The sequence below is a fragment of the Poromitra crassiceps genome (assembly GCF_964638095.1).
Source record: "Poromitra crassiceps genome assembly, chromosome: 6".
In the NCBI taxonomy this organism is placed as follows: Eukaryota; Metazoa; Chordata; class Actinopteri; order Beryciformes; family Melamphaidae; genus Poromitra; species Poromitra crassiceps.
In genome coordinates, this window is record NC_139627.1 from 941,177 (window position 1) to 955,000 (window position 13,824).

The 13,824-nt window shown below is 44.6% G+C and overlaps 1 protein-coding gene across 3 annotated transcripts in view; it reads right to left on the bottom strand.

Moving 5' to 3' along the window:
* Positions 1 to 2,274: 2,274 nt before the first annotated feature.
* Positions 2,275 to 13,824, bottom strand: part of otud5a (OTU deubiquitinase 5a) — a 26,334-nt gene continuing 14,784 nt past the window's right edge. For all 3 annotated transcript variants that reach the window (XM_083639162.1, XM_083639163.1, XM_083639161.1), the window contains exons 7-10: positions 13,326 to 13,511; positions 10,672 to 10,882; positions 8,875 to 8,946; positions 2,275 to 4,841 (exon numbers count right to left, since the gene is read on the bottom strand). In XM_083639162.1, the coding sequence (XP_083495288.1) occupies positions 4,708 to 4,841; positions 8,875 to 8,946; positions 10,672 to 10,882; positions 13,326 to 13,511 (603 nt within the window). In that variant the 3' untranslated portion in view covers positions 2,275 to 4,707. The remainder of the gene's footprint in view (positions 4,842 to 8,874; positions 8,947 to 10,671; positions 10,883 to 13,325; positions 13,512 to 13,824) is intronic.

Consider the following 13,824-nt stretch of genomic DNA (forward strand, 5'->3'; position numbering starts at 1 on the left):
GGCAGATTGCAATCCAACTATTAAGGTGCATACCGCCATCTACTGTACCGGAGTATGCAGTGTCACTATCATCTACCCCCTCTACACACAGCAACAACATGACCATATGCTTGACAGCACATGAGTGGAGCCCTCTCAAACGGCCTTTGCTTACACATATAATCCACATACACTTTCAGGCATATCTCCATCAAAGGTCAAACACACAGACATAGGCTATCTTTTACATTACGTTACATTTACATTATGTCATTTGGCAGACGCTTTTATCCAAAGCGACTTACAATAACACATTTTTGTCAGCAATAGAGCAATCAACTATGCAACACAGTCTATGACAGCTACAACTTCTGAAGGAATAGTGGTAACGTTTTTTTTTAGAGAGAGAGAGAAAGAAGTTCAAGAAGGGCCCAGATGGAGCCTTAAAAGGTTGAAAGGTGTGTCTTTAGTCTTTTCAGAAAGATCGGCAATGATTCGGCCGTAACAGCTATCATTACTGTAACATTATCAAGAAATATAACTTTCTAACATTCGAGAATTTCCTGTTGATGGCAAATGTCAGTTTGTTGTGTAGGATCTTCCACGGCCTTGCCCCCCCCCATTCAACAAATTTGTGACAAACCGTAACACCAGTGTGAGAACTACAAGAGCCTCCACTAGAGGAGACTGTTGCGTGCCATTTAGATCCACGAAATTCAGTCAATCTGCATTCAGTCAAAGTGGGCGGGCTGTGGAACACCCTGCCAGCAGTCATTAAAGGCTGCAGTAGCCTACTTTCTTTTTCTTTTTTTATATTTTTCCCCCGATTTTTTATCCCATTTTTATCCCCCATTAGTGCTAGTTTAATTTATTTATCCTGGTTGCTACTCCACCCTCTGCCGATCTGGGGAGGGCCGAAACTGACTCCATGCTTCCTCCGAGACATGGGCAGTTAGCCAGCCGCTTCTTTTCACCTGACAGAGGAAGCTTCACAGGTAAGACATAGCACGTGGGAGGTTCACACTGCAGTACTTTCAAAAGGTTTTAAGTCCTCTGTCAAGAAGTGGCTGAGAGAGGGTCAGACAGATATGAGAGACAGACAGGAGAGACATACAGGAGAGACGACAGGAGAGAGAAACAGACAACACTGCATTATGAGGAGCAGCAGCCATTGGTACAAAGTTACTCTTTAGAAGCTGGTGAAGAGAGCAAGTGTTATAGACGGGTTTAACTTGACAACACAAACATTCAAAATTGCCCCTAGCTTACTTGCTGTTGCAGTGTTTGCTAATACAATAGCTGACAGGAAATAAGCTGGGTTTCAAATTAAGCAACAATAAGCCCCAAGATGGTTGACAGTGATTTTACAACGGCTAAGAGGTGTTCACAATCACGGCACATCGTCGTGGACACCTCTTAAGGCCCAATTACACTCTATGGTAAAGACAGAGATGGACACAGCCTTCTGTCCGTACTCTATGTTCAAGACAGAGATGGACACAGCCTTCTGTGTTTATTTTGTGTGTATTTATGTCCGTCCTCTGAAAGCTTAGATATGTGTAACCAAATGAATGCGAGTCCTCGTGAGTCCCCGAGTGGTAGCGAGTAGGTTGGTTAAACTCACTCCCCCAGTATAAAGGCACTTTAATCAGCTCCGCCAAGGGAGCTAGCTCTCTTGGTGCAGTGCAGCGTGTCCGTCCAGCAAGCCGAAGGTCTGAAGTTCGAATCCACCCCTGGGTAAGCCCTTAACATGGGTTGCTGTACCACCAACACAACGCCGTTACATATGCATGAAACGGAACAGCATCACACACACACTCACACATTAGCTGCCCACTATTGGATGTATTGCTTAACATGATACCAATGTGAAAGACACATGGAAGTATGTGGGCAGTGATGATTACACCGTTTGAAACGGACGCATTAGGTAGGCTATAATTGGGCCTTTAGCTGTTGTAAAATCACTGTAAAGCACAGGTGAAAAGTATCTATATATCCAGAGCACCAGGTCACTGCTTCCAGGACACATTTTGACAATAAAATTAGATCTTAATGTCATCATCCCTCCACAGTATAGACAGATCATTATTGGTTGTTTGATATAAAATCAAGATCATCTGCATGTTAATCCTGTGTTGTTGGTTGGGATTAGCATTTTAACAATCTCTGCAGTCAAGATATTTAAGAGTTAATTCAGGGATTAACAGATTTGTGTGTCTATGTGTGTGTCGTTACTCATCAGGAAAGAAAAACTCCCCAAAACGTTTTTTCAGAAACATTTTCCTCTTTTTATTCCAAGAAAAAAAGGTATTTTCATCCCAAACAACAAAATAAAATAAAACAAACTTATATTAATAATAATAATAATAATAATAACAATAATCAATCATTAAGAGGATAAGTATGACAATTCTTCTATTTTTTTCTCTAATTTTTTGTCTCTTTTTCTCTATGATGATATTGGTCGTGGTCAATTAAACATGCAGCTAAATAAGTCCGATGATGATGATGGTGGAGGAAGAGGAGGGGGAGTGGGAGGAGTCAGCAGGCAGCATCACAGAGGGCGTGGCCCCTGGGTGGGCGTGGCATCAGTTCGATCATTTCCCGGGTCACCTGACTGACAGTGATACTCGGTAGACACAAAATGGCTGCCAGTGTTTACTGTGTGGTGAAATATTCAGGCAGCAGAAACTACAGACTTTGTTGGCATCAGAGCAGAGAAAAGCCAACTGACTGAGCAGACAGACAGAAACCAATAGCCTGATAGCTACAGCGCTAATGAGCATAATTATACTAGTTCAAAATGTCCCACTTGCTGTCTTCTTTAAGGGACAGTTCACCCTAAAATCCAAAATACATACTTCGTTGACGAGGAGATATCGGCTGTAGACTATTTTCTTTTGGTCGAAGTACACCCGCTAGCTGCTAGCTAACTACATCGGGTGTAGTTCGGTTGTAGTCGAAAGAAAATATTTCCTACTTAAAACTGCTCACAAGGTCTGTGGATTATCTTGAGTAACAGGGTCATGATTTATGGAACGGGACATTGCTGTTGAGTTTTTCAAATGTATTTTTTTTTACAGGTGAGAGGGAAAATATGTCTTTTCGATTATAGGGTGAGCTGTCCCTTTAAGGCCGTGGTCTGTGGACATAAAAACAACCACTGTAAGGAGGCCATGTTACAAACTAAAACAGCATTCTTCTGTCTGAGGAGTTTGATTCCAAAATGTTAGGATCCAACATAACTTCAAGTCCCTCATCTAATATCTGTCAAACCTACAGGACCAGACTTCATACTCTCTAGACTTTAAAGAGTACCATGTTGTGGTATTATTATGTGCTATCTACCATTCTGTGTAAGAGTCACTGCATTTTTGCAAATGGAAAACTCATTTACGAACCAAACTCTTCTCATGTTCCCTTTAGATCCCATTATGTTGCTTCACTGCTGATAAGCGCTAGCTGTATTCTTGCTAACGTTAGCGCACCAGAGTTGTGTCGACAGACACTAGCAAATTGAGCAGAAAACTTTATGTGATTTAATTTCCCAGCTCTATGAAACAATACATTCTCCATCTGAATGTGTAGTGGAGGCTAGGAGGCTTGTGGAAGAAAATCACTGAAATTTAAGTTTTCTAGCTTTTCATTCATTTTGATCACCAGCTGTAGCTAGCTAAGGATGTTTCACTGAATCGGGGCTAACAATAGCCAGGTAGCTAGGCAGCCTGTCAGCAAATACACAACTATTAATTAAAACATTGATTTAAAAATACTTTTGCTAGCTAGCTAGCTACTCTGTAATCTACAACAGATTAAAAGAGCTCAGTTTTGCTTGATAGTGTCTGTGACTTAATATTGTGAAGATGTTAAATGTCAATGTGTTTATAAACAGCAAGTGGAACAGCTAACTAAACAAACTGTCTGGCTAACTACGTAGATGTTTAATTGATGCATTTGCTAGCTAGCTAGCTAACTGGCTGTGGTAGGTGTTTCTTCATAGTGTTGGCAGCTTAAGTAGCAATATAAAAACATTCTGCTAAATGTGTCTATGACTGGAAGTTGGACAGCTAGCTAGTACAAGGCGGGTAGCAAACTGAGCTTGGAGTTTTAATTAACAGTTTTTAATAATAGTTATTTGCTAGATAGCTAACTGGCTACTGGTAGATGTTTATTGGTAGTGTTGGTAACAATTTTAGCTAAATTTCAACTAACTGTACTTTCACACCAAGGTGAAAAAAGCTTGGCCGCGCCAATTATGCAAATAGGAGATGAGGCGAATATCGGGTCATTTGCGCTGCAAAAATGTGCGTCACTGATGTCATGTTCCTGGCAATGTTGCCTGTGAAAGTTGCCCAACACAGTGTTCAAATGTCAGGGAATTGATCGTAACTGATCCCAAACCAGCGTTTAAGACCAACCTCCACCTGAGTGGTTAACAGAAAGAAAAAAAGGGGCAGGTTCTAATAATGCTGGATCGCTATTGGCTGGAAGGAGCATATGGCAGGAGACGGCTGGATAAAGGGAAGAAGAGAGAGGAAAAGATGACAAGATTGATGAGCTGAATCATCATGGTCTGGGGAAAAACGAGTGTGCCTTTTTTTGTTTTTGTTTATCCCATGGTCAATCTCCTTCCGTGGATCGAAGGTGAAGGGAGTTCGGGGCAGGGGAGGGCAGGGGTCAAAGGTCACGGTTGTTGTTGTTGTTGTTGTTGTGGATGGGGCAGTATCAGCTGCTGTCCGGAGAGGGCTCCCTGTCCCGGTGCATGGAGCCACTCTGCTGTTTGATGCTGTCCAGGTATTCCTGCTGAGACACAGCCAGCACCGACGCCAAGATCTCATCATCCTCCCAATCTGTCAGACCTGAGAGACAGACAGCAGAGAGACAGGCAGGAGAGAGACAGACAGGCAGGAGAGAGACAAGAGAGAGACAGACAGCAGACAGACAGGCAGGAGAGAGACAGACAGGCAGGAGAGAGACAAGAGAGAGACAGACAGCAGAGAGACAGGCAGGAGAGAGACAGACAGGCAGGAGAGAGACAAGAGAGAGACAGACAGCAGACAGACAGGCAGGAGAGAGACAGACAGGCAGGAGAGAGACAAGAGAGAGACAGACAGCAGACAGACAGGCAGGAGAGAGACAGACAGGCAGGAGAGAGACAGGCAGGAGAGAGACAGACAGGCAGGAGAGAGACAAGAGAGACAGACAGCCATGAGAGAGACAGGAGAGAGACAGGCAGGAGAGAGACAGACAGGCAGGAGAGAGACAGGCAGGAGAGAGACAAGAGAGAGACAGGCAGGAAAGAGACAGGAGAGAGACAGACAGGAGAGAGACAGGGGAGAGGCAGACAGACAGACAGGAGGAGAGAGACAAGAGGAGAGACAGAGAGACAGCAGAGAGAGACAGACAAGAGAGACACAGGAGGAGAGACAGACAGGAGAGACACAGGAGGAGAGACAGTCAATGAGAGAGAGACAGGAAGAGAGACAGTCAGGACAGAGAGAGACAGACAGGAGAGAGACATGAGGAGAGGCAGGAGAGACAGACAGGAGAGAGAGAGAGAGGAGACAGGAGGAGAGTGATTCAGAAAAAAGTAATCCAGGGTACCCAGAGGGTTCTCCAAGTTAAAGGGATACGCCAACATTTTGAGAGTTTAGGCCATTTGCCATATTGCTGATATTAAAACTAAAATGTACATGTCTTTATTGTCAGTGTGCAGTACAAACTGCGGTAGAGCCCTCACTGCTACTTACTTTAGCTTAGCGCTACAATGGTAGTGAACGGGTACAGCAGCCTACCCCCATTCATAATTTCACATCTTATCGCCACATATAGAACTGTTGAATCTCATGCCAATATATTGAGAAAAGTGTTTGTCAGAGATCTCATGTTGTGGATGCAGTGTATGGAGACCTGTGTGTGCGTTTTGGGCATTAGTGTCCAATTGTGTTCTTCAGGCTCTCCTCCGCACCGCACCCCACCGCCCCCGCGCTCCCCCCGCCCGCTCTACTCACCATCGGCAGAAAGAATTGACCATTTCCAGCTGTTTCTAAACAAAGACCCCTCGTGTCTAGAAAGGTAAAACCGGAAAATATCCTGCTCTGGCTAGCCGGACATGGTCCAGACTTCATGTTTAGTGGCTTGTGTGTGGCTTACATGGTCCAGACTTCATGTTTAGTGGCTTGTGTGTGGCTTACATGGTCCAGACTTCATGTTTAGTGGCTTGTGTGTGGCTTACATGGTCCAGACTTCATGTTTAGTGGCTTGTGTGTGGCTTACATGGTCCAGACTTCATGTTTAGTAGCTTGTGTGTGGCTTACATGGTCCAGACTTCATGTTTAGTAGCTTGTGTGTGGCTTACATGGTCCAGACTTCATGTTTAGTGGCTTGTGTGTGGCTTACATGGTCCAGACTTCATGTTTAGTAGCTTGTGTGTGGCTTACATGGTCCAGACTTCATGTTTAGTAGCTTGTGTGTGGCTTACATGGTCCAGACTTCATGTTTAGTAGCTTGTGTGTGGCTTACATGGTCCAGACTTCATGTTTAGTAGCTTGTGTGTGGCTTACATGGTCCAGACTTCATGTTTAGTGGCTTGTGTGTGGCTTACATGGTCCAGACTTCATGTTTAGTGGCTTGTGTGTGGCTTACATGGTCCAGACTTCATGTTTAGTGGCTTGTGTGTGGCTTACATGGTCCAGACTTCATGTTTAGTGGCTCATGTGTGGCTTACATGGTCCAGACTTCATGTTTAGTGGCTTGTGTGTGGCTTACATGGTCCAGACTTCATGTTTAGTGGCTTGTGTGTGGCTTACATGGTCCAGACTTCATGTTTAGTGGCTTGTGTGTGGCTTACATGGTCCAGACTTCATGTTTAGTGGCTTGTGTGTGGCTTACATGGTCCAGACTTCATGTTTAGTAGCTTGTGTGTGGCTTACATGGTCCAGACTTCATGTTTAGTGGCTTGTGTGTGGCTTACATGGTCCAGACTTCATGTTTAGTAGCTTGTGTGTGGCTTACATGGTCCAGACTTCATGTTTAGTGGTTAGGGTTGTGGCTTACATGGTCCAGACTTCATGTTTAGTAGCTTGTGTGTGGCTTACATGGTCCAGACTTCATGTTTAGTAGCTTGTGTGTGGCTTACATGGTCCAGACTTCATGTTTAGTAGCTTGTGTGTGGCTTACATGGTCCAGACTTCATGTTTAGTGGCTTGTGTGTGGCTTACATGGTCCAGACTTCATGTTTAGTGGCTTGTGTGTGGCTTACATGGTCCAGACTTCATGTTTAGTGGCTTGTGTGTGGCTTACATGGTCCAGACTTCATGTTTAGTGGCTTGTGTGTGGCTTACATGGTCCAGACTTCATGTTTAGTGGCTTGTGTGTGGCTTACATGGTCCAGACTTCATGTTTAGTGGCTTGTGTGTGGCTTACATGGTCCAGACTTCATGTTTAGTGGCTTGTGTGTGGCTTACATGGTCCAGACTTCATGTTTAGTGGCTTGTGTGTGGCTTACATGGTCCAGACTTCATGTTTAGTAGCTTGTGTGTGGCTTACATGGTCCAGACTTCATGTTTAGTGGCTTGTGTGTGGCTTACATGGTCCAGACTTCATGTTTAGTAGCTTGTGTGTGGCTTACATGGTCCAGACTTCATGTTTAGTAGCTTGTGTGTGGCTTACATGGTCCAGACTTCATGTTTAGTGGCTTGTGTGTGGCTTACATGGTCCAGACTTCATGTTTAGTAGCTTGTGTGTGGCTTACATGGTCCAGACTTCATGTTTAGTGGTTAGGGTTGTGGCTTACATGGTCCAGACTTCATGTTTAGTAGCTTGTGTGTGGCTTACATGGTCCAGACTTCATGTTTAGTGGCTTGTGTGTGGCTTACATGGTCCAGACTTCATGTTTAGTGGCTTACATGGTCCAGACTTCATGTTTAGTAGCTTGTGTGTGGCTTACATGGTCCAGACTTCATGTTTAGTAGCTTGTGTGTGGCTTACATGGTCCAGACTTCATGTTTAGTAGCTTGTGTGTGGCTTACATGGTCCAGACTTCATGTTTAGTAGCTTGTGTGTGGCTTACATGGTCCAGACTTCATGTTTAGTAGCTTGTGTGTGGCTTACATGGTCCAGACTTCATGTTTAGTAGCTTGTGTGTGGCTTACATGGTCCAGACTTCATGTTTAGTAGCTTGTGTGTGGCTTACATGGTCCAGACTTCATGTTTAGTAGCTTGTGTGTGGCTTACATGGTCCAGACTTCATGTTTAGTAGCTTGTGTGTGGCTTACATGGTCCAGACTTCATGTTTAGTAGCTTGTGTGTGGCTTACATGGTCCAGACTTCATGTTTAGTAGCTTGTGTGTGGCTTACATGGTCCAGACTTCATGTTTAGTGGCTTGTGTGTGGCTTACATGGTCCAGACTTCATGTTTAGTGGCTTGTGTGTGGCTTACATGGTCCAGACTTCATGTTTAGTAGCTTGTGTGTGGCTTACATGGTCCAGACTTCATGTTTAGTAGCTTGTGTGTGGCTTACATGGTCCAGACTTCATGTTTAGTAGCTTGTGTGTGGCTTACATGGTCCAGACTTCATGTTTAGTAGCTTGTGTGTGGCTTACATGGTCCAGACTTCATGTTTAGTAGCTTGTGTGTGGCTTACATGGTCCAGACTTCATGTTTAGTAGCTTGTGTGTGGCTTACATGGTCCAGACTTCATGTTTAGTAGCTTGTGTGTGGCTTACATGGTCCAGACTTCATGTTTAGTAGCTTGTGTGTGGCTTACATGGTCCAGACTTCATGTTTAGTAGCTTGTGTGTGGCTTACATGGTCCAGACTTCATGTTTAGTGGCTTGTGTGTGGCTTACATGGTCCAGACTTCATGTTTAGTGGTTAGGGTTGTGGCTTACCGAACGCTGTAGGCGACATCTCTTGCATGATGGCTCTATACTCCAAATGATGACGACTCTGGTTACTGGGACCTAGACACACACACACACACACACACACACACACACACACACACACACACACACACACACACACACACACACACACACAGACGGGGAGAGGGATTGAAAAATAGATCTGTAAATGATAGGGATGGACAGGAGTACTGGAGTAGTCTACTTTATTTTGGAATCAGTATTCGATCAACGGTTCAACCGTTCAAGCACTTGACCATCGTTTCCCATAGCAACAACAAATATGGAGAACGTGGGCAGGGCGGTGTAGAAATAGGATGTTGTAAATAGGGATGCACGATATATCGGCAATCATATCGGTATCGGCCGATGTTAGTCATTTTTTTACATATCGGTCATATCGGCATCGGTCAGATGTTGCAATGTTAATATCGGTTATCATTATCAGCCAAATTCTTCACATTGATATGAAATAATGCAGTAAATCTATGATTTATGGGCTTTTCCAAAGGCTTTGCAAATAAAGAAATGCATCACTTTTTCAAATTCAGTGTTAACATGTGTTTTTCAGTATGTACAAAATGTGATGATCATAAAAATGTGGTTTTATACCGATCATATCGACATCGGTAAATATCGGTTATCGGCCATAACAGCAATGTTAATATCGGTTATCGGCATCGGCCAAAATTTTCACATCAGTGCATCCCTAGTTGTAAATCAGTGAATTGATGTTACTGTAAATGGCCTGCATTTGCAGTACTGTAACAGCGATTATGGATACCGGAAATGTATTAGAAATTATGTGGTAAGCTTTTGCCTGTTCCACAACACTGTATTGTCTGCTAGAAGAGCTAACACCTGTTTACTGAGCTAGCAGCTGCTAAGCTAATGTCAGGTGATGCTAGAAGAACTAACCAGCTGGTTACTGAGCTAGCAGCTGCTAAGCTAACTAACATCAGGTGATGCTAGAAGAGCTAACCAGCTGGTTACTGAGCTAGCAGCTGATAAGCTAATGTCAGGTGATGCTAGAAGAGCTAACCAGCTGGTTACTGAGCTAACAGCTGATAAGCTAACGTCAGGTGACGTTATCATGATCCGCTTTTTAGTTCTCCTCACAAAAAGGGCTCCAGCCAGCCCTGACACAGCAGATTAGCCCTGCTCTATCATTACATAGTAATAGATATTCTTACAGGCCTATAGCCTACGATATTCGTTGTTTATTATTCACATTAGCCGTATTTTCACCTGGGTGTTAATTTCAGAACTTTTCTTATGTTAGATTTTTTTCTCTGTGAGTACATGAGTACTTGATAATAATGTAATAGTACTCAAACATTGAAATTTATTAAAAATTGCCTATCCCTAGTAAATTAGGAAATGTATCATGGAAACAGCATGTTAGCTTGAAGCTATCTCATTAGTTTGGCTCTAGCAGTAGCCTACCCACTCGTTTAAACGAGGAATGCTAACACTTTTTTGTTTTGACTGAGGTGTTTATTTATTTTTCATAGGGACAGTGCAACATTAATGAACATTTGCATGTAAATCTGCCGGATTGTAGCCTTAGCTAATTTCCATCCGTAGTCCCTCGGCAGGTTGATGTAAAGTGCATTGAGTTAAAAAAGAAAAAGTAGTACATACATAGGACAACTGACAGTGATACAATATGAGTAACACAATATGAGTAAAACATACAACTGACAGGGATACAACACAAAAAAGGGATACAGTGTGACTGTTATGTGTGTTGTCTGTGTGTGCCAGACGTGTGTGTGTTACCTGGTGCGCAGGGAGAGGGGGGTTTGCTCAGTATGAGGGCGGCTCCTGCGGGGGAGGGGGGCTTGTTGTTGGTTGCCGGGGTGGTTGCTAGGTCGGAGTGGGAGTGGGAGGGGTCGGAGTCACGTTGTCGTGGCGACCGGGCGCTCCAGTCGTCCAACCCGCTGGAGGCTGCCGCTGTCGCCGAGCTGCAGGTGGCACTGGCCTTACGGGGCTACACACATACACACGCATGCACACACACACACACACACACACACATACACACACACACACATACACATACACACACATACACACGCATGCACACACACATACACACATACACACGCATGCACACACACACACATACACACGCATGCACACACAGTCATCAGTCACGGAACTAGACATTTTCAGTTCACATGTTGTGGACGTTTTCAGAAATGACGGAGGCCTTGGAAGTTATTATTATTTAAAAAAAATACCTTTATTTATACAGGGTGAGTCTCACTGAGAGCAATGCTCTCTTTTTTAGGAGTGCCCTGTTCACATTCACACACACATTCATACCTGGAAGCTGACCAGTACAACCGCAGTCTGATCTGCTGGCCAGTTCATTATTTGGTGGGTTTTAAGTTAATATATTGTAGCTAATTTTAGTCGTATAGAGTTTTTCTTAGTAATTTTATGTCTGAGGAAAATGTTGATATCCCCAACGGCCTCCGCTTTTTCCTCTGTCCTTATGCCTTTGCTTTGCATCTCCTGCATTAAGTTACCCGCTTGCTAGCTAAATTATTGTCCTCGGTGGCTTCGAGATGCACACAGTATGTTAACACCTTGAGTGCCATGGACGAGATATCTCGTCTTACATAATCCGACCGTTGAGTGCCAAAGACGAGATATCTCGTCTTACATAAACATTTTTTTTTTTTGACGGTGGGACATCAATCAACCCCTTTTACGTCTTCTATATCAATATTGGAGGAAGAGAATGTGTATAATCTATTTTACCGACCACTAAGTGGCGACAGTTCTCTCCCAAGACAGAGAGAAAGCCACAGCCACGGCGGGTCCGCTGCAGAAAGCCAGTCTAATTACAAGGAAATAGCTGGGCGAAAACTCTTTCGATTTCACACACACACACACACACACACACACACACACGCGCGCGCGCACACACACACACTCGAGTACCTTTGCGCATAAATAAGACCAGAATCGCAAAAGCTTCAAAGCTCTCAGCCGACACGAACGAGCCAGTTTTTTTACAGTCCAGACTGCCCGAAAGCGGCCGCGGAGCCTCCACCCCCTCCGCAGCACAGACGGAGGGAGGAGTTTGGAGACACACACACACTCTCTCTCTCTCTCTCTCTCTCTCTCTAGTCCCGAGAGAGAGAGAGAGGAGAGAGAGAGAGAGAGAGAGAGGAGAGAGAGAGAGAGAGAGAGAGAGAGAGAGCACACAGAGTGGGAGACAGACACGCTGTGGGGGCAAAGAACGGACAGAGATCTCTTCCTCTCAGAGCCGCGGAGCAACGCGCGAACACACACACACACACACACACACACACACACACACACACACAATACAGTATACAGACTTGCCCAAGGGCACCCATAATCACAGGCAGGTGACTGTTCTGCTGTTTGATTGAATTTCACAAAACTGCGATTATCTCAGCTTCCTGTCTCAGACGCTAAAACCATGCTGTACTCAACGGCTAATATCTACATAACTACTAACTCTGCAAACTAACTCTTTTAGAGAGAGAAAGCACACATTCTATTAGTTATTTTTAGATGATTGGTGTTCACGAAGTCTTAACAGAAAAGAATCCTCAGCTCTTGTAAAATGAGCCAGAATCCTCAACAAAAAAACCTGGCACAACTTACCTACAGGATTGAAAAAACGGCTGGCACTCAATGTGTTAATATTAGCTAATGTAGCTAGCTATGCTCTTTAGCTATAAGTAATGACCGCAAACTGTATAAGCGTTACAACAATGTTACTATAACCATTGGTTTATATTTGGTCATGGAAATGTATCGGTCAAAGTAACTTATTATGAAAGACTGGCTGGCTAGCTTACGCATGTTTACATTGAGCCAAGTGTTTCAAGTTAAGTGATCTAGAACAAGTTTACTTTTGGCATCTATGTTGCCTAGCAGCGGTGCTCACATGACTTAATGCTCACATGACTTAACCACTTGAACGCCGAGCATATCGTGGACACCAGTGTTTCTCAACGTGGGGTCCGGGGACCACCAGAGGTCGTTGAGGGGGTTCCAGGGGGTCTAAGGAAGTAGAGTCCGCACACCGAATAGTAGACTTGACTCCCAGTTGATTTGTTGAGTATTGACGTTTCGGTCATGGCGACCTCCATTGACCTTCTGATGAAGGTTGTCATGACCTGCAAGACTGAGTGGAGTGGATGTGCGTGCTCTACTTTTTCTTGTGGTTCCAGGGGGTCTCCCAGCAAACTGATGGGTTTGTTTTGGTCTCAAGAATAACCTGTGGACCCCTTTCCCGATCGGGCCTCCCCCTTCACCTGTCGCCCCCTTCCCCGGTCGGGGCCTCCCTCCCTCACCTGCCCCCCCCCCCCCCCCCCCACCTGTCTCCCCCCTGTCCTGTCACCCCCTCCCCTCACCTGTCGACCGCCCCCCATCTCCCCCCTCACCTGTCTGGCCTGTTTCTCCTGGTCTTGGAGCCACTGGAGGTAGGACTCTCGGGCCACCTGCTCCTCGATGGCTTCGTTGGTGGCCTCCCAGTCCGTCGCTCTCTTCTTGTCCTCCAGCATCTGCTGCTCGATCCACGACTCCTCTGACGTCTTAATGGCCGACTTCATCAGAGACTGGTCTGCGTACTGCAGAGGGGGAGGAGCAACCATCAGCTATATTCTATAATCAATACATCTGACACACACACACACCTATTTTCTATATTGGCGATAGTAAAAGTAGAATGTAGATGCATTTATCTTCACTCTTCAGGAATTACTGTCTCACTCTCCTTTCTGCCAACTATAATAGCCAAAAAGTTACCGCATTTGCAGCACATTAAATTTTTTACCTAATTGTTTTTTGGTGAAATGATAACAGGCTCAGAGCCTGCCCATATTCACATGTTCTGCTTATGTAGCACTGTGGCACTGTGGCACTGTGGCATGGCTGACTGGA